The 26,010-nt window shown below is 37.2% G+C and overlaps 1 protein-coding gene across 1 annotated transcript in view; it reads right to left on the bottom strand.

The window, feature by feature from the left end:
• NdufV3 (NADH:ubiquinone oxidoreductase subunit V3) overlaps positions 1-24,742 on the bottom strand; it is a 62,417-nt gene extending 37,675 nt beyond the window's left edge. Inside the window, exon 1 of the mRNA XM_090379447.1 lies at positions 24,651-24,742. Coding sequence (XP_090235573.1) covers positions 24,651-24,671 — 21 coding nt within the window. The 5' untranslated portion in view covers positions 24,672-24,742. The remainder of the gene's footprint in view (positions 1-24,650) is intronic.
• Between the last annotated feature and the right edge of the window lie 1,268 nt (positions 24,743-26,010).

Genomic DNA, 26,010 nt, shown 5'->3' with positions numbered 1-26,010 from the left:
ATACACCTCTATCAGATCACCTTGCCGGTGCCTAGTCTCCAGACACTGTAATTTGCAAAACTTAAGCCTTTCTTCGTAAGCGCAACCCTTTGTTCCATTCACTAATCTTGTTGCCCTTCTCTGTACTCGTTCCAGCATCTCTACATCCTTCTTGAAATGAGGCCTCCATACCTGTACACAGTACTCAAGGTGTGGCCTGACCATTGCCTTATACAAGGGAATAATCACCTCCTTATCCCTGCTAGAAAACTTCCTGTATATCATTCACAAGACACCACAAGCTACTCTTGCAGTCCGTTGGCACTGCTCAGAGAATTTCATATCTGCCTGAACAATTATCCCCAGGTCCTTTTCATTCTCTACCACTGTCAGGGTAGTACCGCAGAGTTGATACGTTGCTCTGGTGTTGATGTTTCCCATATGTAGTACTTTACATTTGTCAATGTTAAACTTCATTTGCCACCTCTCAGCCCATCTGCTCAACTTTTCCAGATCCTGTTGCAGCAGCATACTGTCAGTGGTGTCCTTAACAACCCTACTAACCTTTGTATCGTCTGCAAACTTGGACATTAAGCTTGATATACCATCATCAATATTATTTATAAATACAGAAAACAATAATGGACCCAACACTGAACCCTGAGGGACTCCACTAATAACATTAGTCCATGATGAGCAGTGTCCATTGATTACCACTCTCTGTCTTCTCCCCCTCAACCACCTCTTTATCCATAGCAGCAATTTGCCTCCAATGCCACACTGCTCCAATTTGTGCAGCAGTCTTCCATGTGCAACAGTATTAAAAGCCTTTCTAAGATCCAAGTATATAATATCAAAGTTATTCCCTACATCCAGTTCTTTTGTGACTGCATCATAGTATCCAATCAAATTGGTCAGGCAAGACTTCCCCTTAACAAAACCATGCTGTGTTTCAGCTATATTTGAAGTCTTATCTAAATGAGCCTGCAGTGCTTCTTTAACCAGAGCCTCCATTAATTTTCCTGGAACAGAAGTTAAACTCACAGGTCTATAATTACTAGTGTCAGCCTTTGATCCTCCTTTGTGAATTGGGGTCACATTTGCACATCTCCAGCCTATGGGTACCTCTCCCCTGAGTCCAAGGAAGCTCTCATAATTATGGCTAAGGGTTTGCTTACTTCCTTTGCTGCCTCCTTTAATATAACTGGATAGATCCCATCCACCCCAGGTGCCTTTCTTGTGTTTATCTTCAACAATTTCTCCTCCACTTTACTCTCAGTTATTACAAGATTATGTAGCTTACTGCCAGAGTTGAATACACCTCTGGCATTCCCCTCCTTGAATAACACCTCATATGTGAATGTTGAGGCAAAATATTCATTTAGTTTGTTAGCTACCTGAGCAGGATCATCAACAGTTGAACCATTGATATCAAGTGGACCAATCTGATTCATCCTCTTCCTTCTAGAATTTACATAAGTAAAGAACTCTTTGCTGTTTTTCTTTGCATCCCTTGCCAAAGATTTCTCATAATCTGCCTTCGCCTGCCTAACCTCCTTTGTAACTTGGTTACAGATCAACTTGTATCTATCATAGGCTTCTGTGTCATGTGTTAATTTATATGTATCCCATGCATTTTTTTTCTTTGCCATATGTCTCATTAGTTTATGTGACATCCATTTAGGCCTAAACCTTGAACAATATTTCTTAGTTGGCATGTAAAGCCTAGTAGCTTCCAAGATAAGTTCTTTGAATCCTTCCCATTTTGAATTTGCTGTTGATATCATCATCAGTTGGTCCAACTTTATATAGAATTTAAATACTGTCTCAGACCATCGTAGTCGCCTTTACGAAAGCAATAACCCTTCCCTTTACCCCTGATGATAGTTACCTCTTTGATTAAATCCCACTTCAGCACACTGTGATCACTGCCACCTAGTGGTTCCTTTATCTGCAGATTCTTAATGCATGAAGAATCACTACTGATAATCAAATCAACGGTATTACTCCCTCTAGTTGCCTCCTGAACATGCTGATGTAGAAAACAATCATCCAATAAATCCACAAAAGCCTTGCTAGTGTGTGAGTGACCAACCCACAAATTCCAGTCAATATCTGGAAAATTAAAATCCCCCATTATAAGACTCTCTGCCCAATCTATTTCCCTGTACAGTTTCTTATTATACTCATCAGAGTCATTAAGCCTATAGCACACTCCTACTCTCAATTTTGATCTCCCAATGCTTATGTCACACCAAACTGACTCAACACTGCACTGTCCAGCAATGTCGACTGGCTTCACTTCCTTGGATTTTGTGTTTCTTAACTAATAGCATAACCCCTCCTCCCTTCCTATCCTGTCTATCCTTTCTGTAGATTTTGTACTCCCCAAATTCCAATTCTGCATTCCTTATATCAGTGTGACACCATGTCTCTGATATCCCAACATTATCCACCTTTGAACAATACCTCAAATTCATCAAATTTATTTACCAAACTCCTAGCATTGGTGTACATGCAAGTATACATGCACCTGTTCCTATTCTTAGCTACCCTAACACAACCCATGTGTTTACTTGTACTGCAGTGACTCCCAGCAGTCTCTGAAATATCCTGCATCTTGTTTTTCAGGCTTCTGCTCATTCCAATAGAAGCAGTGCAAGAATCTCTTTCACCTCTGCCAGTGGCTACTGTTAATCTATTAGTCCTTGTATCCCCCCCCCAAGCTAGCAGTTTTCCGATCCACCTAACACTGCCTTGATAGCATCAGTAAATATTCTTGCACCCTTTCTATTTAAGTGTATCCCATCCCTGTAGAAGCAGTCTCTCCTGTTAATGAGTACCGACCAGGCTGAAAAAAATTCAACCCCTTGAGCCTTGCACAATCTTTCCAGGGCCGAATTGATCGACAAGGCTCTCATCATATAAAATCCAGGTAGATCCAGGAAAATGTTAGAAGAAAGAGCTGCGGCAATTCATCTAGTTTGGTTACTTGGGTTAGCTAATATTGGCTGAAAGAATCCCCTTCAAAGACAGTAATGATAGTATTTAAAGGGAAACTGGATCCTGGTAGACCACCAAAAGTTCTACTACATGGTAAACAGATACCAACGGTATCACAGGTTAAGAATCTAGGAATTATTTTAGATAACAGATTGCTGTTTATGCCACATCTGGTTTTTGTAAGCGAAAAGATTAAGAATTTAATGGCCGCTGTAATACATATTACTCGAACAGATTGGGGACTGAAAAGGAGAGTGTTACAGTTATATTATAAGGCAGTATTTTTGCCCATTGTCTCCTATGGATTTATTGTTTGGCATAAGTGGATGGATAATAAAAAATTTATTATGGATAAATTTATTAGTGGATGGATAATAAAAATTTGTACTGCAAGTTATTGCAGGGCAGATTCCCTTAGACTTGTATATTATTTACAGATCTTGTTGGTATTCTTTAAGGAAGGGATTAAATTATTCATATATGAATTTATTAAATGAATTTGAAGATCAAACTAAAGTTACCAAGATGGATGTTATGAAGAAAGTTGTCACGATATGGCAAGCGTGCTGGGATGATAGTGAAATGGGCTGTGTTACACATTTATTTATTCCTGATGTTAATTTGTTTTAAATTAGTAAAAAGAATAGTTGGTTTTATCCAAGTATGCAACTGTGATACATTTTGACAGGGCATGGGTCATTAAATGATAAGCTGTTTAAATTTGGCCTTGTGATGAACCCTAATTGTTGTCATGGTGCTGGGAATACCTGGCATCATATTTTGTATGAGTGCAGTATTTACTCAGATTATAGAAACCAACTGTTATTGGTGATACCTGAATTAAGACCAGGTTGTCAACATGTATATGTAGGTAATAAGTCATACTATAATGCTCTCCAGGAATTTAGTTATCAAGTCTTTAATAAGAGAAAACACTTGCATGCTTTATTATTGTTGGAGTAGATTACTCCTGCGCAGTTGTACTGCTTCCGTTTGCACTTTTGAATAGGGGCGTGGTTTTTTTCTCCTCCTTGTAACTTGCATTTTTTTTTGCTGGCACTGGTAAAAGATCACCAGTGTGGGACATAGACTCCTGCTGGTTTATGGGTAGAAATGTTTTATTATCATCATTATTATTTTTATTTATTGATTTATTTATTATTATTTAATTTTATCATTTTTTTTATTATTATTTTTTTATTTTATTTTATTTTTTTTTTTGCTGACTCCCAAGTTGGGCAGCCTGGGAACAGGATTGCTGGCACCTACTGGTATAGCACTTCCACTAGTATATGTTTATGTATATTCTTGTTGATGGTGGCTCCTAGGCTTCCGCACATCTCCACCTGTGTACTCCATAATTGATGTAAAATTTCTACAAGGGGCTTGAAAAGTGTAAAATACAAGAATGTTAGTAAAGTGTAATACGTTGTACTTGTTAGTCAGGCCTCTTCGCCACCAGGGAGCAGTCACCATATGGGCAAATTCTCTCCGGTGCCTGACCCTGTCATGAGGAGCTTGGCCTGAATCTATTATTCTGTCTGTGTGACTAGCACACTATGCCGCACCCACCAGAAGTGCAAGCCTGGTGGGCACTAGCCTTCCCACACCCAGGTGGACAACAAAGAAATAAAATAAAATAAATAAAATAATAATAATTTAATCCTGCACTTAGGTGAGAGAAACGAAAAAAAAAAAAAAAAAAAACAACCCGAGTGTCAGCAAAAAATAAATAAATAAAAAATATATAAAATAAAATAAGATAAAAAAATAAAAATAAAAAAATAAACAAAATAAAATAAAAATAAAAAAATAAACAAAATAAAATAAATAGATAAATAATAGTAATAAAATAAAGTAAATAAATAATAAAATTAAAAAAATATAATAATAATTATAAAAGTAAATAAAAAAAATCATCCTGCACTCAGGAAAGAGGTATAATAAAAAAAAAAAAAAAAACCTTGATCCGAGTTCCTACTAAAAAAAAAAAAAAACATAGTAAGACTTACTAAGCAGACATCACCAGCACAGACATCCTGCACTAGTGTTGGGTGCCAGGCAGCACTTGCCCATATAGGAGCTGTTGTCTGACAGCAGAGTAGCCTGATGTTATAAGTATCCAAGTTCTTTTTTTGTAACAAAATGTAAATACATGGCAGATACGAGTTACCCACCTTGGCATGCCATGTATACAGTTGGTGGAATTTTATCAAAGGTGCCATCTCCATAGATTGTTTCTTTGTTCAATTCAACCAAGAGTTCTTTATCACCTAAAACCACAATTCTGTCCGGATTATCCACACATGAATCATGAAGTATCAGTTGATGGTACTTCTCAGAAATGTCAAAATTTATTGTTGTTGGATTAAGCAAATGACTGTCTTCTGTGATTGAGAAGATTTTTTGCAAAGGATGATGTTTGGGCATATGGGCCAGTTCATCATTACTCAACTCTCAGGGGGATGATTGTGTCCGGCTGTCTGTATGATATGCTCCGTAAACTTTTCTTGTTTTGTGTGTTTTTTATTTAAAGTATTAAGTTCCTATTAGTGCCACCACATAAGGATAGGCCCTTGGACTGCCAGGTGCAAGTACTGTATTATTTGAACGGACAACAGATAAGTATTAAATGAATTTCTGCATGTTCATTCCGCTACTCCATACAAGCGCTTTCAGCCATTATCTTGTAGTTCAACTTATACATGTGTCCAACAGACACTTGACCTTGACCAGGCATTAGAGTTTTGCCTAGCCGCTCTGTTCTTCCCTCCCTACTTAGTCCCCTGCTCCCTGTGGATTTCACTGCAGGGCAACTAAGGCGACCGGCTGGTCACAGTGCCTATTGCTTGCTAAACCACAACTGTGGTGATATTAAATTATCTAGTAAAACTACAGTAACTGAATTCAATATGACAAATACTACCTCCTGTCAAAATTCTAACGTCTGCACCATCTGTGGGACCAGCTCTGACCCCATTGTCCAATGTATTGAGTGCAAACAATTAATATGCAATGACTGTACACATTCTGACCTGAAAAAATTAAATAAAAGTCGGGGAAATCATTCTGTTGTGATAGATGTCGACTCAGAAATTCTCAGAAAAGCCCTATAACTGTTGCAACGCCAAACAGCACGGAAACTGAGTCACTTTCCTCCTCTTCGGCTAACAAAGTTGAAATGCCGTACTCTAGTACATTTGAGACAAATATCATGCCAATAACTAGAAATACCGACTCTGAATCGTACATGGATGAAGCCTCTAATCCTTCTTTGTTGTCGCATCAAATCTCAGATGCATCAACTCAAACATCTGTGCTGTCAGAAGATCACAGCGCTAACTCCTTCCCTACGGAAACTCTGAATCCAACCTTTGGTATTCTGCAATCAACTGAATTCCAGGAACTACTCTTTAACACTATGCAGAAAATCCTCATTCAAACTCATCTAATCAGTGCACCTCATACTGCAAACTCTGAAATTCTCCTGGATTCTAATACACTCAATGAAGGAAACAGCGAGCTATACATGGAGATTTGTGGTATAAAAACAATATTAGCTAATCAACAGGCTGAAATTTCTGACATTAACGCCCAAATTAAAAATCTCACATCAGTTATGTCTTGCCACTTAAGGGAAGCTAGGAAGAATTCTGAACCTACTCTCGACACCAATGGGCTCAAAGTGAATACGAATTCTTCATTAACTGACGATGCCCTCAGTACTGAGACCAGATCTTCACCTTCCACCGGCCTCAATAGTTCTACTGCTGCAAATATTAACTTGCCCAAGCCTGCTAACATTCATGATTCAAGTCATTCAACTGAGCAATTTATTGCCAAACAGACTCTGTTAGATGATTCTTCTGATGTAAATAGAACCACTCCTCCCACCTACTCTCCTCTGCGGAACAGTTCTGTCTGTACTTCTATTTCACAAGCTCAGAGTCACCAAGCGGAATCCTCTTCAACATCAGTTAAGGCAACATATGCAAAAATAACTGCTGCCACATCTAATGAGGTCTGCAAACCTGTCTGTAGATCTGCCGCCACAGTGAGTAAACCTGTTTCTGATTGCCAGTCTCAAATATCGCACCAAAGATCAAAACAGAACAAACCGTCAGAAAATATTAAAGCATCTATATCTCAAGGTACTTTCTCCAAGCTTCCAGCCATAACTCATCAAACACAGAATGTAACTACTGCAGAAAAATCTCAGTTACTCAAACACAAGTATAATATCACAATTATTCCCACAAAAGACCGAATTTTTCTTTCTAGACTTGGACCCTCCACTAAATCTGAAGATCTTATCAACCTAATTAAAGAAGAATATGGTTTCGGAGTAGATGTCCGTTCTCTGAAGACACGATGTCCCGCCTACTCATCTTTTATAATAACATGCCTTCCATCACAAACAGAAAAAGTGTTGAATCTAAGATCCCTTTTATCAGGGGCTCTAGTAAAACGCTTCACGGACAGACCATCAAGGGAGTCCAAAATCTCCTCTCCACCGGCATAGCAATCAGATACCCTGCTATCTACACATACTACGTTCTCCTCTCGTCATAGAATCCCCAGATCCCAACTGTTCAGTGTTTACCTTCAGAATTGCAGGAGTATAATTAGCAACCTAAACCACTTCAGAGCAATCCAAGGCTCACATATTTACGACATTTACCTGCTCACTGAAACCTGGCTCTCCATAAATATTGATGATCAGGAGATTATAGATGGACAATATACAATCCATAGAAAGGACAGAGGATCTCGTGGAGGCGGAGTAGCTATTATACATTCTAACCATATACTCTGTGAAACTGCATCAAATTTCACAAATATTGAATCAGTATACTGCCTTCTTCATCTTGGCAAGTTAAAGGTTTTAATAGTATTGCTTTATTTTCCACCTCCCTTAACTAATATAGACCTCCAGTACTTAGAAAGCTCGCTGGAATCAATCTTCCCACTAATTCAATCTGCCGACATAGCAATGGTTTTGGGTGACTTTAACTGTCAAATGGCCAATTTAGAATCTTCTTCTCCATCACTGCAGACTAGGGCTCTCTTTAATATGCTTCACAGCTATGGTCTGGAACAAATTTGCAACTTTCCAACCAGAGAAAATGCCTACCTCGACCTAATATTTTCCTCTACTCATATAGATGTTCACACCGACAACCCCATATTTCACTCGGATCATTCACCAATTACTTTTGACATCACAGTGACTTCTCATAACTTCAAATGCAGCTCCCGTACTCCTCGATTCAATTTCAGAAAGGCTGACTGGCCTCTGCTCAACCTAGCTCTAAGAAACGTAGACAAGCAGCTCGCTGACGCTATGGATGACATCGATGTGCTCACCAACAACCTGATTAACTGTGTCCATTCAGTTATATCTGACATTGTTCCTCAATCCCATCTTACCGCACGCTCTACCTACCCGCACTGGTATAATAGTGAACTAATACGTAAAATTAAATCCAAAGAATTCTACAGAAACAAATATAAGCAAACAGGTGACAGTCAATACTATGAAATATTCAGCCAACTCCGCAAAGAAGTGAAAACTCTCATATTAAACTCCTACAACATGTATACAGAGTCAGTTCAGGATAGTCTGCTTACTCACAGAGATATCAAACCATTCTGGAATTTCATGAAGCATAAGAACATAACCAGTAGAAAGTTACAACTCCGAAACGCAGATGGAATTCTCTTATCTGACGAATTCAGTATTGCTCAAGAGTTTGCCAAACACTTTTCTAGAATTCAAACAAATGATACATTGAGACCTGCCTCATTTCCTGACTTCACACCTGTTAAAGATGATATCCTCATTAATCTCTTTATCACTGATGAAGATTTAAACTCGGCATTAAAAAGCATGAAAAATGACTATACTAGAGGCCCAGATGACATTCCAGGCCTATTTTGGAAAAGGACTGTCACTACATTGAAACCCCTCATACTGCGGATCTTCAACTTGTCTCTCAGGCTGGGGAAGTATCCTAATCACTTTAAGCAGGTCAATATAGTTCCTATTTTCAAAAAAGGTGATAAAAATGACGTATGCGATTACAGACCCATAACCTTGCAAAACAGCCTGGCTAAACTCTTCGACACAGCAGTGCACAAACATCTCTTCGAATTCTTCAAGCCTTTTATCGATCAGAATCAACATGGTTTCTGCAGTGGCAAGTCAGTAGTCACAAATTTACTTCCTTTCTGGCAATACACCTCTGAAGCTCTTGATAACCACCTACAAGTTGATGCAGTCTACACAGACATATCTAAGGCATTTGATAAAGTCCCGCACGAACAACTTCTGGAAAAACTTAAGCTGTATGGCATCCGTGACCCTTTGCTCTCATGGCTACGCAGCTATATTACGCATCGTTCCTTGAGCGTTATCATCGATCAAGTGAACTCAGACTGTTTTATACCACTAAGCGGAGTACCACAAGGCTCTCCCTTAGGTCCTCTTCTCTTCATTGTTTTCGTAAATGATCTTCCTTCTTTCATCTACACCTCCAATGTTCAAGTTGCTCTCTATGCAGATGATCTTAAGATCTACTCAGCAGTGAAGGAGACTACCGATTCTCAACAACTTCAATGTGCTCTCAATAAATTCTCTCTGTGGCTATCTCTGAATGGCTTGTCTGCTAACCCCTCGAAGTGCAAAGTTATCTCTTTCTCATCTTGCAGATCTCCACAACTAACGAATACGGAGTATAGTATTAACTCTGTGATCATCGAAAGGTGTGACCAAGTTAACGACTTAGGGATTCTCTTTTCCAGCAGTGCTAAATTCGATGCCCATGTCCTTAAAATCACCAGCAAAGCATTCAAAACACTGGGATTCATCAAACGGAACACATACAAGTTCAAAAACTACAGATATGCGGTTATCCTTTATAAAACTATTGTACTGCCAATCCTTGAATTCAGTTCACCCATCTGGAATCCTCACACAAAGACTTTAACTAACAAAATTGAAGCAGTCCAAAAAAACTTTATCCGTTACCTTACGTACCGCAATCCTCTATTCTATCACTCAGTGTATTATGAATCGCTGTGTGATTACTTTCATCTAAGGCCTCTGTGCACTAGAAGAGTTACTGCTGACATCGCCCTCCTAGCCAAAGTAATCACTGGAATTTATGAAGCATCTGATATCCTGAGTAAAATAAACTTCAATGCTCCCTGTAGACAAGTCAGGAACCTTACACCGTTTCGCCTTGACTCTGCCAACACGGACTTAATGAAGTTCAGTCCACTGAACAGAATCAGCAAATCAGCAAATGACTCTCGCATTGACTTCTTTGACAACTCCCAATCACTGATGAACTCCATCCACAAGTTTGCCTCTTCACTTAAACTGCAAAGTGACTAGCTCACATCTAATTATTGTAGCTTATTATTTGTTATATTATTTTTCTATTCTCTAACGGATTAATTATTACTTGTTTTACCGGTAACTTAACTTAATACAATCCTCTTTTGTACATATGCTTTATTGTTTGAATTTGTATCAATGTTTATCGTCCTGTAGGATTTCACATTATTGTTATTATGTTTATTGATCTGATCTCAGATACACTGTTAATGGTTACCTGTTGTGTATCTTTTTATTAATAAAATAAAATAAAAATAAAATAAAATAAAACTCTGACAACACATTCCCCATCACACTGCGAGGAGTAGAACTAACTACTCTCCTTTTGCTTGTGGCAACATTGGTTTCTACTTTTTGAGGACAAGAATCATAACAATGTTTGGTTGGTTGTTGTACTATGTTGCCATCTTTTGTCTTCATAACTGAATGACAATTGAGGGTGCAGCAGGTAGAGATCCCCAGTTTCCAATAAGAATATGGAATCATCATGATGCAGTTCTTGAATGGTCGCCTAAAAGTACAAACTGCTGTGAGTGATTTCACAATTCCCTATTCCACTGCAGTCATCCCAGTGTGTGGTTTTTGTTTGATGGACTGAAGAGGGACCTGGCTTGCCAAAGATTGACACTGGCTAATGCACAGGCAGGTCGTCAAGAGGTGAAAAAGAGAAGATATGATGCACTGCATGACTTGGTTGCCACTTTTGTGCAGGAATATGAGCAGGTAGAAGACAAAATGAAATACTTGCAGAGATTGGCTAACTTACAGTAATGAAAATTATATTCAAATCCTCGACACATAAATAAATCACTGAAATTGTCTGAATTAGTTGTTGATAAAAAACTAAAAAGTGTTGACTGTTCACTTTGTAAGACAGAGAAAAAATAATTTATTTTTATAAATAAAATAAAAGGCTTTAGTTGCAATAAAACCAAAGCATTTTATTTCCTGTAATTTCCCCTTCCAAATATTTACATCCAAATATTCTACTTTATATTAAAATCAAAAGTTATATTAAAATACATCGTATAGAAGTAGAAATAAAATATATAAATTCAACATTTTGTTGCATTTTGAAATATGAAATAATTTGTTTTTTGTAAATTAAAAATAACATGAGCTTATGAGTTAAAACATAACTCATAAAAATCTCCTCAGTATATTTTCTCAGTATCTATTCACTGAACTCAACAGTGAAGCATAACACCGATTCATGTTAGTTTTATGTTTTGTGGTGAATTGCTGATTACATTAATCCTTGTCAGAGAAATGTGTGGGCAATTTTCCATGTGGGTATTTTTCATGTGAGCATTTATGACTGGGGTTTTTTCTGTGTGGAATTTTCATGTGGGCTTTTGTCAGGGAACTGAAATAAACTGCACTAAATCTTTTTTCAAACAATTTTCTTCAATACTTACCACATACACTTGAACAAACTCCTGCTGAAGCTTATTTATCCCACAGGAATGTGAACACAATTACTGTTTTACAATTTTCATTCCATTCTTTGAGATATATATATGCAGAGTATCTAACGTTTTATAGAAAGTGTTTACTTGGAAAGTGGAATACACATTTTCTGAAAAATCAACATGATTTTGCATATATATTTGGGTCCACTGAAGAACTTGGCTGTTTTGTCTTTTAGTCACCTCTAAATATTAGTTCAAAATCTGCCCAATAGCATTCTCTTTTATGTGTTATGTTAAAACATAACTCATAAAAATCTCCTCAGTATATTTTCTCAGTATCTATTCACTGAACTCAACAGTGAAGCATAACACCGATTCATGTTAGTTTTATGTTTTGTACTGAATTGCTGATTACATCCTTGTCAGAGAAATCTTTAAAACAGCACAAAATGCTGCTGTGTCTAAATACATCAGTTTTTTTGTTTTTAGCTTCTCTTTTGGTGTTCTGATTCAGGGAATAGTCTTCTATAGGGCTATCCAAGAAGAAACTAGACCACATCCTTATAACCAATGTATAATGCATCTGCTGCTTAAAAATAAGCAGAAAATAATCTCGTACATAAAGATTTTAATACCTTTCATTCATGAAGCTTTGCCATCTTTGAGTTGAAGAATAGAAAAATTTATACAAAATTTTATAAATGGGCTAAAAAAAAAAAAGTATGAACACTCCTCAGGAACTTCTATACCTTTTTCTCTTCTTAAATTAAAGCTGCGCATAGCACTGTGTGTGTGTGGCTTACATACTCTCAATCCTCTAGTGAATTTTTATGCTACATTATAAAAACCAGCTAAATTTGTTGCACGAGTCTGTCTCACATAGTCGAATGAATCATTATTCCCCTTTTTAGTTCTTTTGAAATAGTTTAAACCAAATATTTTCTAGTTTAGTTTCTTCTAAACCAATAAATCCTAAAAATGGTAGTGCTGGTTCTCTGATGTCAGTTCAGTATTGCATTACCAAGCAAGTTGAATCAACAATAATTGCGAAATATTTTTATTTATTATACTTGATAAAATAAGCCATGGTCTTCAATGTTTTCTGCATTTTCATGAAAAGGCAAGTTATTATCAGCAAGGAATTTTCTGACTTAAATTATCTTTTGAATAACTTTTACCAATATCAAGTTGTTTCATTAAATGTTTATCCAATCCATATTCACTTGTCCTTTGATGGAAGAATACAGTTACTACAGTAATATGGTCAGAACTTCTGGCTTGATAAATGCTGAGTAGTGTTACTCCAGTTGTTATATTGCACCTGCAAAGCAACTCTATAATTTCTTGGTTTCCATAAAGCTTTCAATATAAATAGACACTTTGCCACTTTACAGAGAATAAATAAGCCATTTTCTTTTTTCTTTCTTACGATTTAGTTTAGTAGAATAAAAAAAAAAAGCACGAGTTACCTTTTTCCAAACAAGAGTCTCTCAGATTTTTTGAAATCTCCAATATCATTTTTCTGCATTGATCTGATACTGTGAAGGCATTTCACCATAGCTGCCTTGGTATGGCACTACTCTAAATAAAAAACACTGCTTACTCCACAATATGAGATTGATGCACTAAGAGCAAACTCAATTTGATCACAGATACATACAGAAAGACACTATGCCCAACATGTATGATGACTGTTTATGTAAATATAATTATTGCAGTACAGGTACACCTCTTGCACATCTCCCTCTATAAATCCTCTACTGTTTCCAATATTCTTAAGTTTTCTTGAAAGATTTTTCTGGTTCCCAGCACAGACAAAGGCATCTTGCTTATATAACTAGAGTTGACAGAAGTCTAATTTTGACCCAGACAATCTGGTATTTCAGCTTACTGTCTAGTAAACAAACTGAGCAAATGCTGGACATGTAAACATCTGGTATTATTATTTTGAATAAAGTTTCAATTTAATTCTTACTATAGTCTATCCACTTCCAATGAGAACTTTGTTTTATAAAAAAAAAATGTTCCCACGATTATTAGTATTAACAATACGGTGCAAGAAAGCATTAGGCTTTTGCTGCTCCTGCCAAAAAATCAATTAAAAATTAATAATAATAAACAAATAATAAAGCATAATAATCTAGCTATTTGACTCCCTCTTCACATCTACCCAACTGACCTCTGAATTTCCCCAAGCTGTCAACCTCAACTATCCATGGATGCAAATTATTCCAGTAATTAACAAATGGCTAAGGGAAAACTTCCTATAATCCAGTCTAAACCTCCCCCCCACCGTAGTTTGAATTTATGGCCATTTGTTCTGGAATCATTCGTAGCAGTGAAGATTTCTCTCATTCATTTTACTTTCACCTCTCAGAGTCTCACCTCAATCGAGTCTCCTCTAAGGTGCCTAGTTTCCAAGCTCTGTAAACCACATATTAAAAATCTTTGCCAATATGGATGCCCTTTTTCTGATCTCACCAGGTGCACTGCCTGTCTTTGGACAATTTCAAGAAGCTTTATATCATTTTTTAGGTGTGGTTGCCATACTTGAACACAATATTCTAAGCATGATTTAACAATTGCCTTATACAGTGGGAGAGCATTAAGAAAGTTTTTTTGCTGGACATAATGCCACTTTATAAGACAATTTGAAGAAACTGACATCAATTTGCTAAACTTTAAGTTGTGGATAAACAAAACCAAAAAGTTAAGCTATGTGCGAACGATAGCTGTCTGATTTTTTGAGGAGGTCACCTGGCAATCCTAGGCATAACATCTTTGCTGCATTAGAAATCTTTGAAAAATTAATTTGGATGTACTCTTCACTATCTACAGATCTTGTATCCCTAGTCAGACTGCAGTTTTATATTAAACATGATTCTGAAACCAACACTGAAATTATAGATTTTTTAAAAATAAATTAATCTAGCAAATTGCAATATTTAGATTTATGAATTTTGGCTCTTTTCAAAATTTTGTAAATGTTAAACATACTGTGAGGACTTACCACTTGATTCCCTAATTTATCAACTGCGTAAGTGCAAAAGTTCATTAAGTGAAATTCTTACATAGTGGAAATAAAATATGTACATATCAAGACCCCAACTTAGAAAGGGTTGTCCCAGAAGTTTTTTTTTATAAATCAGCTGTTTGAGACTTGGGATGTATTTTCCCATAGAATCAAATACACTGTATTTGATTCTATGTAATTTACAGAGATACACACACAACAAATATAACTTTGTAATAAAAAAATAAAAATAAAAAAATGTAATAAAAATTTAATTTGAAAAAAATTCTGTAACTCAGTGATTATTTAAGTGAAAAAAAAAAAACAAAAAAACTGTGATCTTCCTTCATTTGTACTGTATCCTTACAGCGAGTTATATATGTCTATTATCTAAAACTGTATGGGCTGCTGAGATAACTAAACAAAACTCGTGCCGAACAGCAATCTTTTTTCTGTTCCTAGTTTCTTATATCGCTTTATATTTTTCTTCTACATTTAAAACTCTGCATTTTCAACCCTCACTGATTGGGAAAAAAATAATAAAAATCAAAAAATAAATAAACCCTGCTATTTTAATTGTTGGCAGAGTGAAGATTTCACTTCAGTCATAAAATTAATTAGCACACTCCAATCAGTTTGAAATAAGTAACCAGTCAGATATACAGTTGTTTTACAGTTGTATACAAATGTTTTACAACACCGAAATATGTTTTGGGCAATTGTCAATTATGACAGGATAGAGATTTTCTAAAGCACAAAGGATTGTCCATTGCTGTTTGTGAGTCACTGTTAATTAGTGATTGAAAGGTTCCAAGCCCAGTGGTTCTTACATGAAGAAAAAGTTGACCCAGTGCTGTATCGATATTGTTTACAATATATCGATACAGCTTTCATACATTCTACTTTATTTGATCAGAAAAATATAATAAATAAATTTTTAAAAAATCAAAGCCCATAACTACTAACCACATATCACATTACTAACTGCAGTAAAATATAATTTTAAGCATGTGTTGTTTGTACATAACTTGGTGAGTGTCTGTATTTTCACTACATAATAGGGATAAATTTGATTGCACAAGGCCTGATGCAGCTGTACTTACTGCCAACTTTGGGCCAAAGGAACACAAAATATTGCAAAATCAATTTGGAGCAAAATATTTGGAGCAATAATATGGATACCGTTATTTTAAAATGATGCTATTCAAAAATTACTCATAGAATTATAGAAGTGATCAGGATCAACACCGAAAACCGCTCTTCTAAAACACATCAATTCTAATAAATTCAAAGGTTATTTGTAAACAAAACCTTTCAAGAGGGCTGCATCAAACCACCAACACAGGAATAGTTTCAAATGGGGGAGGGATACATGTACTAACAGATTAACAGTAGCCGCTGGCAGAGGTGAAAGTGATTCTTGCACTGCTTCTATTGAAATGCAATTGAGCAGCAGCCTGGAAAGCAAGGCAATGGGGATTTCCAGGACTGCTGGGAGTCATAGTGGAACAAGTAAATACATGGGCTGTGTTAGGGTAACTAAGAGTAGAAACAGGTGCATGTATACTTGCATGTACACCAATGCTAGGAGTATAGTTAATAAATTCAATGAGCTTGAAGTGCTAGTCAAGACATCAAAAACAGATATTGTTGGGATATCAGAGACGTGGTGTCACACAGATATAAGGAATGCAGAATTGGAAATTGGGGAGCACAAAATCTAGGGAAATGCATCAAATTGATGTTGTTGGACAATGCAATGTTGAGCCTGTTTGGTGTGACATAATCACTGGGAAAGGAAAAATGTGAATAGGTGTGTGTTTTAGGCCTAATGAATCTGATGAGTATAATGAGCACTTGTGCAGAGAAATAGAGTGAGCCAGTAAATCAGAGTGTCTTATAATAGGGGATTTTAATTTCCCAGAGATTGACTGGAATTTGTGGGTTGGTCACTCACACACACTAGCAAGGCTTTTTTGGATTTATTGGATGATTGTTTTCTACAGCAGCAGCATGTTCGGGAGGCAATTTGAGGGAGTAATACTCTTGATCTGATTATCAGTAGTGATTCATCATGCATCAAGAATCTGCAGATAAAGGAACCACTAGGTGACAGTGATCACAGTGTGCTGAAGTAGTAGTAGTAGTGGCATGTGATGCAAGACAGCAAATGTATGAGCTTATGCAGCATCAGCCAAAAAAAAAAAAAAACACACACCATTCCCTCAAAATGCCTGTCCAGTTCCTCCTTAAATTGATTCATCCTATCAACTTCCACAACGACAGATGGAAGTTTGTTCCAGCAATTAACCACCCGCTGGCTAAAGGCAAATTTCCGCACATCTATTCTACATCTGTCTTTTCTTAATTTGAATTTATGCCCCCTTAGGTTCGTAATCTGAACAAGTGGAAGGATCCCATCAGAATTCAGCGTGCTCAACCCATTCAAGGCCTTATATACCTCAATCAGATCACCGCACAGGTGCCTAGTCTCCAGCCACTGCAATTTGCAGAACTTAAGCCTCTCTTGGTAAGAGGATCCCTTCATTCCCCTCAACGATCTTGTTGCCCTTCTCTGTACACGCTCAAGTGAATCTACATCCTTCCTAAAATTAGGCCTCCAGACCTGTATGCAGTACTCAAGGTGTGGCCTGACCATTGCCTTATACAGAGGGATAATCACCTCCTTTTCCTTGCTAGCAAAATTCCTATATATCATTGACAAAACCCCATGACCTGCCCTGGCAGCCTGTCTGCATTGCTCAGAGAACTTCATATCTGACTGCACAATTACTCCCAGGTCTTTTTCATTTTCTACCACCTTAAGTGTAGTACCACACAGTTGGTACGTTTCTCTGGGGTAACATCTACCTATATGCAGTACTTTGCATTTGTCAAGGTTAAACTTCAGTTGCCACTTCTTAGCCAATCTGCTCAAATTATCTAGATCCTGTTGCAGTAGCACACTGCCATTACTGTTATTAACAACCCTGCCAACCTTTGTATCATCTGCAAACTTTGACATTAAGCCTGATATACCTTCATCAATATCACTGATAAATATACAAAACAACAGTGGACCTAACACCGAACCCTGTGGGACTCCACTAATAACATTAGTCCAAGAAGAGCAGCACCCATTGATTACCACCCTCTGTCTTCTCGCACTTAACCATCCTTTTATCCATTGTAGCAACTTACACTTAATACCATTCTGCTCCAATTTGTACAATAGTCTTCCATGCGCAACAGTGTCAAAAGCTTTCCTGAAATCCAAATATATGATATCAAAATTATTTTTTGCATCCAGTTCCTTTGTAACCACAACATAATATCCTATCAAATTTGTCAGACAAGACTTTCCCTTAACAAACCCATGCTGTGTCTGAATTACTGCTGCAGTCTTGTCTAGACGATCCTGCAATGCATCTTTAACCAGTGACTCCATTATTTTACCCCGAACAGAAGTTAAACTAACTGGCCTGTAATTACTCGTGTCACCCTTCGATCCCCCTTTGTGAATTGGGGATACATTTGCACATCTTCAGTCCATGGGAACCTCCCCTGAGTCCAAGGATGCTCTCATAATTATGGCTAAGGGTTTGCTTAGTTGGTTTGCCGCCTCCTTTAATATAACTGGATAGATCCCATCCACCCCAGGTGCTTTTCTTACGTTTAACTTCAACAATTTCTCCTCCACTTTGCTTTCAGTTATTCCAAAATCATTAAGCACCCTGTTACAATTTGATAAACTTCTGCCATTTTCAAACCTTAATAATTCCTCACGTGTGAATGTAGATGCAAAATACTCATTCAGTTTGTTTGCTATCTGAGCAGGATCATCAACAGTCGAACCATCAATGTCAAGTGGACCAATCAGATTCATCCCCTTCCTTTTAGAGTTTATAAGTAAACAGCAAGGATAAGTAAAGATATCCTTGCTGTTTTTCTTAGCATCTTTTGCCAAGGATTTCTCGTAATCTGCCTTCGCCTGCCAAACCTCCTTTGTGACCTGATTACAGATTAATTTATATCTGCCATAGGCTTCTGAGTTGCTTGATAATTTATATGCATCCCATGCATTTTTCTCCTCTGTTACGAGTCTCATTAGTTCATTTGACAACCATTTAGGCCTAAACCTTGAACAATATTTCTTAATAGGTATGAAACTTTTAGTAGCTTCCACGATTAATTCCTTGAATGCTTCCCACATAGAATTTACTGTTGGTAACATCGTCAGTTGATCCCACTGTACAGAATTTAAAAACTGTCGGAGACCACTGTACTCGCCTTTACGGAAGCAAAAACCCTTTCCTTTACCCCTGATGGTAATTAAATCTTTAAGTAAATCCCACATCAGTACACTGTGATCACTACCACCTAGTGGTTCTTTTATCTGCAAATTCCTAATAAATGAATGATCACTGCTGATAACCAGATCAAGAGTATTACTTTCTCTGGTTGCCTCTCGAACATGCTGCTGCAGAAAACAATCATCCAATAAATCCACAAAAGTCTGATTAGTGTGTGAGTGGCCAACCCACAAGTTCCAGTCAATATCTGGGAAGTTAAAATCCCCCATCATAAGACATTCCGATTTACTAGCCCACTCTATTTCTCTGTACAATTGTTCATTGTACTCATTCGAGTCATTAGGCCTATAACACACTCCTACTCTAATTTTTGCTTTCGCAGTGCTTATGTCACACCAAACTGACTCAACAGTGCACTGTTCATCTATATCAACTGGATGCACTTCTTTTGATTTTATGTTTTTCTTTATTAACAGCATAACACCTCCTCCCTTCCTATCCTGTCTATCTTTTCTGTACACATTGTACTCCCCAAATTCCAGTTCGGCATTCCTTATATTTGTGTGACACCACGTCTCTGATATCCCAACAATATCCGCGTTTGATGTCTTGACCAACGCTTCAAATCCATCAAATTTATTTACTATACTTCTAGCATTGGTATACATGCAAGTATACATGCACCTATTCCTATTCCCAGCCACTCTAACACATCCCATATACCCAACTGTTTCACGATGACTGACATCCGTCCCTGAAACCCCCAACACCCCTCACTCCAGGTCGTTACTTATTCTAATAGAAGTTGTGCAAGAATCACCTTCACCTCTGCCTACGGCTACTGTTAAAAAATTAGTCTTTGTCTCCCCACAAGCTATCAGTTTTCCGACCCACATTTACTCAAAGAGGTAACTACCATCAAGGGTAAAGGGAGGGGTTTTTGCTTTCATAAAGGTGACTGCGGTGGTCGGAGACAGTATTTAAATTCTATATGGTGGGACCAACTGAAGGTGTTACTAACAAAAAATTCAAAATGGGAAGCATTCAAAGAATTAATCTTGTAAACTACTAGGAAGCTACTAAGAAATATTGTTCAAGATTTAGGCCTAAATGGATGTCACATGAACTAATTAGACATGTGACAGAGAAGAAAATGCATGGGATATATATAAACTAACAGGAGACACAGAAGCCTATGATAGATATAAGCTTGCCTGTAACCAAGTCACAAAGGAGGTTAGGCAGGCGAAGGCAGATTAAGAGAAATCTTTGGTAAAGGATGAAAAGAAAAACAGCAAATAGTTCTTTATTTATGTAAACTCTACAAGGAAGAGGATGAATCAGATTGGTACACTTGATATCGATGGTTCAACTGTTGATGATCCTGCTCAGGTAGCTAACAAACTAAATGAATATTTTGCATCGACATTCACACATGAGGAGTTATTCAGGGAGGGGAATGCCACAGGTGTATTAAACTCTGGCAGTAAGCTACATAATCTTGTAATAACAGAGTAAAGTGGAGGAGAAACTGTTGAAGATAAACATAAGAAATGCACCTAGGGTGGATGGAATCTATTCAGTTATATTAAAGGAGGCGGCAAAGGAAGTAAGCAAACCCTTATCATAATTATGAGAGCTTTCCTGGACTCAGGGGAGGTACCCATGGATTGGAGATGTGCAAATGTAACCCCAATCCACAAAGGAGGATCAAAGGGAGACAGATAATTACAGATTTGTTAGTTTAACTTCTGTTCCAGGGAAATTAATGGAGGCACTGGTTAAAGAAGCAATACAGGATCATCTAGACGACTTCAGTTATAGCTTGGACACAGCATGGGTTTGTTAAGGGGTAGTCTTGTCTGACCAATTTGATTGGATACTATGATGTAGTCACAAAGGAACTGGATGGAAAGAATAACTTTGATATCATATACTTGGATCTGAGAAAGGCTTTGGATACTGTTGCACATGGAAGACTGCTGCACAAATTGGAGTAGTGTAGCATTGGAGGCAAATTGCTGTTATGGATAAAGGGATGGTTGAGTGGGTGAAGACAGAGAGTGGTGATCAATGGACACTGCTCCTCGTGGACTAATGTTATTAGTGGAATCCCTCAGGGGTCAGTGTTGGGTCCATTGTTGTTTTCTGTATTTATAAATGATACTGATGATGGTATGTCAGGCTTAATGTTCAAGTTTGCAGACAATACGAAGGTTGGCAGGGTTGTTAATGACACTAATGATGGGCGCCTCCGTAGCCAGGTGGGAAGGAGCAGAAGTGCGTAGCACATGCTTCTTGATTAGACCGGGGTTCGAGCCCATGACCACCAAATAAGGAGGATGCGGAAAGGTCAGGGAATGATCACCGCATGTCCCCGGAGCAATATGGCCTTAGTTGCTAATGCTCCTAAAAACCAAATAAGAACAACAACACTAATGACAGTACGCTGCTGCAACAGGATCTAGAAAAGTTGAGCAGATGGGCTGAGAGGTGGCATATAAAGTTTTAACATTGACAAAAGTAACGTACTACATATGGGAAGCAGTAACCCCAGAGTAACGTATCAATTCTGTGATACTACACTGACAGTGGTAGAGAATGAAAAGGACCTGGGGATAATTGTGCAGGCAGATATGAAGTTTTCTGACTGTGTGCAAGAGTAGCTCATGGTATCTTGTCAATGATATACAGAAATTTTTGTAGCAAGGATAAGGCAATGGTCAGGTCACTCCTTGAGTACTGTATACAAGTCTGGGGACCTCATTTTAAGAAGGATGTAGAGCTGTTGGAACGAGTACAGAGAAGGGTAACAAGATTAGTGAATGGAACAAAGGGTTGCTCTTATGAAGAAAGGCTTAAGCTTTGCAAATTACAGTGTCGAGACTAAGCACCTGTGAGGTGATCTGATTGAGTCGTATAAAGCTTTGAATGGTTTGAGCATGCTCAATGATGATGGGATTCTTCCTTTTGCTCAGAATAATCGCCTGAGAGGGCATAAATTCAAATTGAGGAAAGACAGTTGTAGGATAGATGTGTGGAAGTTTGCCTTTAGCCAGCAGATGGTTGATTGCTGGAACAAACTTCCATCTGTCGTAGAAATTGATAGCTTAAATAGATTCAAGGTAGAAATTGACAAACATTTGGAGCAAGTGGATGAGTGAAATAAGGTTTTTTTTTTTTTTTTTGGCTGATGCTATATAAGTTTGCTTTCTTGCATCATGTGCCTTTGCTAATGCTAATATTAAATGCATTCCTAACCCTTTTCCAAGTGAGCTGCATATGCACACAACATGGAATGAATTTGTTTCAAGAAATTCAGTTTACAAATTTAGAAAACTATGTACATACTGTAAATACTTTAAATTCCTAATACCAGTAAATTCCTCTAATAATTATTACAGGAATATTATAATGATTAGATAAATTATACTCACCTAATCTTTCGGTAAATTTATTCAAACTACCCACCTCCACAGCCTGTGCCTCCCCACCATGTGTGTGTTGTCTAAGCCAGAGTAAGGATGCAATCAACATTTAGCTTACTCAATCCATTCAGAGCCTTAAACACCTCAATCAGATCTCCTTGCACATGCCCAGTTTCTAGACACTGCAATTTGCAGAACTGAATGCTAATCTTGTTGCTCTTTTCTTCACCCATTCCAACAGATCTACATCCTTCTTAAAATGAGGCTTAAAGATTTGAATGCAGTCCTTTGAATACAGCCAACCATTGCTTTATACAACAGGATAATCACATCTTCATCCCTACTGCAAATTTCCTGTATATTATTGACAGAACCTCATGAAATCCATCAACTCTCAAACTATCTCAAAACCTTCCATCCAATCAATGATTGCCAATATGATTCCTGTCTATATCAATCTACTGGTGATATATTGGCTAATGTTATTCATCTTCGGAGAAATTTGATGAAAAAATTTGGTGAAACTCAAGCAGTTGTGCTTGAAACTTTGAAGACTTTTTATCATGTTTGGCATAAAAGTCTTCTATACACGGTCCCAGCTTGCAGATTACCATTGTTTTTTTGCAATTGGGTAGCCAGTTTACTCTCTGACCACTCGCTGCAGGTGGTGGTAGCCCCCTAACTTCTCAACTAATGCTGGTTGAGACTCAACTAAGTAATGCTAATAAAGCGACTATATTAAATTACTTATAAATGGAAAAAAAAAAGCAGACTGTAAAACTTTCAAACAGTATATGGGCTAAACAGAATATGGCCATGTGGTAAAGTGTGAGAATTCACTAGCTTGTTATTTGGTTTTTAGGAGCATTAGCAACTAAGGCCATATTGCTCGAGGATATGCGGTGGTCATTCCCTGACCTTTCTGCATCCTCCGTATTTGGTGGTGATGGGCTCGAACCCCGGTCTAATCAAGAAGAGTGTGTTACACACTGCTGCTCCTTCCCACCTGGCTATGGAGGCGCCTAGAATTCACTAGCAAATGCAGTTGAGCAGACCGTGGTTGAAGCCCACTTGATTGCTGAATAGGTTTAGCAATTGCATTCACTGCTGAAATGATTAACTGTAAAATCCTCTGATCTAGTGGTCATGAGAGCATATACTGTAAGGAGAACATGACATGTTATCTCAAATCCATGGCTGGGAAGGGATCTAGTTCAGCCTTGAATTTATTTAAGCTGTCAACTTCCACAATGACAAACAGAAGTTTTTTCCAGCAATCAACCACCCGCTGGCTAAAGGCAAATTTCTGCACATCTATTCTACAACTGTCTTTCCTCAATTTAAATTTATGCCTCCTCAGGTGCAGAATCTGAGGAAGAGTATAAGTAAAATAAAGAAGAAATTAATATTTATATGTATTAGGAAAATGCAGTAAAATTTATTTGTACAAATAATGATTCTTTTTTAATAATTTTCAGAAATTTTTATTAGAATGAAATTTCAGCAAGGAAATTTGTGCATTTCGCTGTAATAAATTTACTGTATACAGAGAACAGCTCTGGGAAGGAAGTGTTAAAATATACTTACAAGACCTTTTTAAAATATAAAAATTTTATAATTGATTTTTTAAATGTGAAGCTTGCCAAAAATAATGTCTTTCTAGCCACCTATCCCCCACCATAGTTGAATGGTTTTTGGTTCCAAAATCGTGTCTTTATGTTACTGCGACCTATAGAGCGTATAGTTATGTCACTGTGACCTATATAGTACAGTTAAACCCACAGAGTAGTAAGATATAATAATATCTTATTACTCTGTGGTTAAACCTATACAGTGATGAAACTTCTGTAACGCCAGTTACACCACCGCGCTAGGAAGAAAACAGCTGGCTTGTATGATTGTTTAGATTTATGTGGGCTGTTCAGCAATCCGGCGAAGGGGACCCAGAATTTACAATTTCGCCCAGTAACAGTTCTAATATTAGCATATATTGACTCCTATAGTCAAAGTAAAACAACATTAAACAGAATGCACAACGGCCGATCAGCGTTAATATTATTATAACGAAAATTGTGAAAATAATAAAAATTAAAATTTTACCCTCAGAAAAATGCGAACCATGTTTACTCTACAGTGCTGATGTTTTTCTGCTTCAATTCAGCACTACACTGCCCTCTAGTTTCAGCTAAAACTGAAAGTGGAATATTTTGAACGGAACGATAAGATATAGAGAACAGCACCTTCTGATATAAAGAAAGTGATGAATACAGGTTGTTGGTTATTTGTTTATATTTGTATATTTTTTTTTCTCTCGGAAACTCGGGTTTTTCCTACAACAAACAGAAAATCGACCATACAACACACACAATTTACAGACTGTATATACGGAGAGTAGGGGCGTAGCACCATATAGCAAAAGTAGGCAAAGCCTAGGGGCCCTACTTCACCAGGGCCCATAAACATAAAGTAGGGGTCACCCCTACTACACGAGGGCCTATAGACAGGCGTAACATGTAATGAAAATATTTTTCTCACTGAGCTCCTCACAATGTTATACATCTAGAATAAGGAAGGATTCTTCTTATATCTTATCGCTAAAACACAACAAACACAGGGGGCGGCAGTCTTTATTTTGCTTTTACAATGCAACTTTGTATAGTGATCAGACACCCGTTCGGTTACTGTATGTGTACATACAAAAATGTATTTGTTTATTATTGCTATTTGTATTTAAAATATAAAGTTTAAAATTAAATTAATAAAAATTTTAGTTAAAAATGGTATGCGTCATATCGTATGGTGTTCGGGATTCCCCAACTTGACAGAAGGACAGGAGGAATAGGCCCCACCGTATACAAACGTTTAGCCATATACGGTGGTAAAAAGTTGTTAGTTGATTAATTTCAATTAAATTTTGTTCAAGTTCAAGGCAGCAATCGACATACAAAAATGTATTTGTTTATTATTGCTATTTGTATTTAAAATATAAAGTCTAAAATTAAATTAATAAAAATTTTAGTTAAAATTGGATAAAAAGAGAAAGGGAAAAGTAGAGCCCAAACAAGAACAATGGAGAACAAGCAGTCAATAAATTACCTAAATTAGATCATTTCTTTACAAAACACAGTAATCAATTATGTCCAGAAGAAGGTAAAGAAAAGACCAGTATTGAATTGGAAAATGCGGAAAAGAATGCTGCTGGTATAAATATATCTGCGGACCAGTTAAATCAAGCAGGGTCATCTCAAACGAAAGCAATTCAACAATAATAGATATGCCTTAATAGAGAATACGTGGACATCAACATTTCCGATGAAACAAAAAGAAATATTACGAGTTTGTCACCTCAGAGAGCTAAAGGACCATTTCCAAGGGATCCTGAACAACAAAATAGAAGTTTTAGTGACACGTACTACTATTCTACTCTAACGTGTGGTCCAGTTCCTGGTTTCTGGCTGTG

Source organism: Mastigoproctus giganteus, chromosome 8 (assembly GCF_048544385.1).
Source record: "Mastigoproctus giganteus isolate SK-2022 chromosome 8, ASM4854438v1, whole genome shotgun sequence".
Classification (NCBI taxonomy): domain Eukaryota; kingdom Metazoa; phylum Arthropoda; class Arachnida; order Uropygi; family Thelyphonidae; genus Mastigoproctus; species Mastigoproctus giganteus.
Note: the sequence above shows the minus strand (reverse complement) of the source record. Positions and strands in the feature narration are given on the sequence as shown.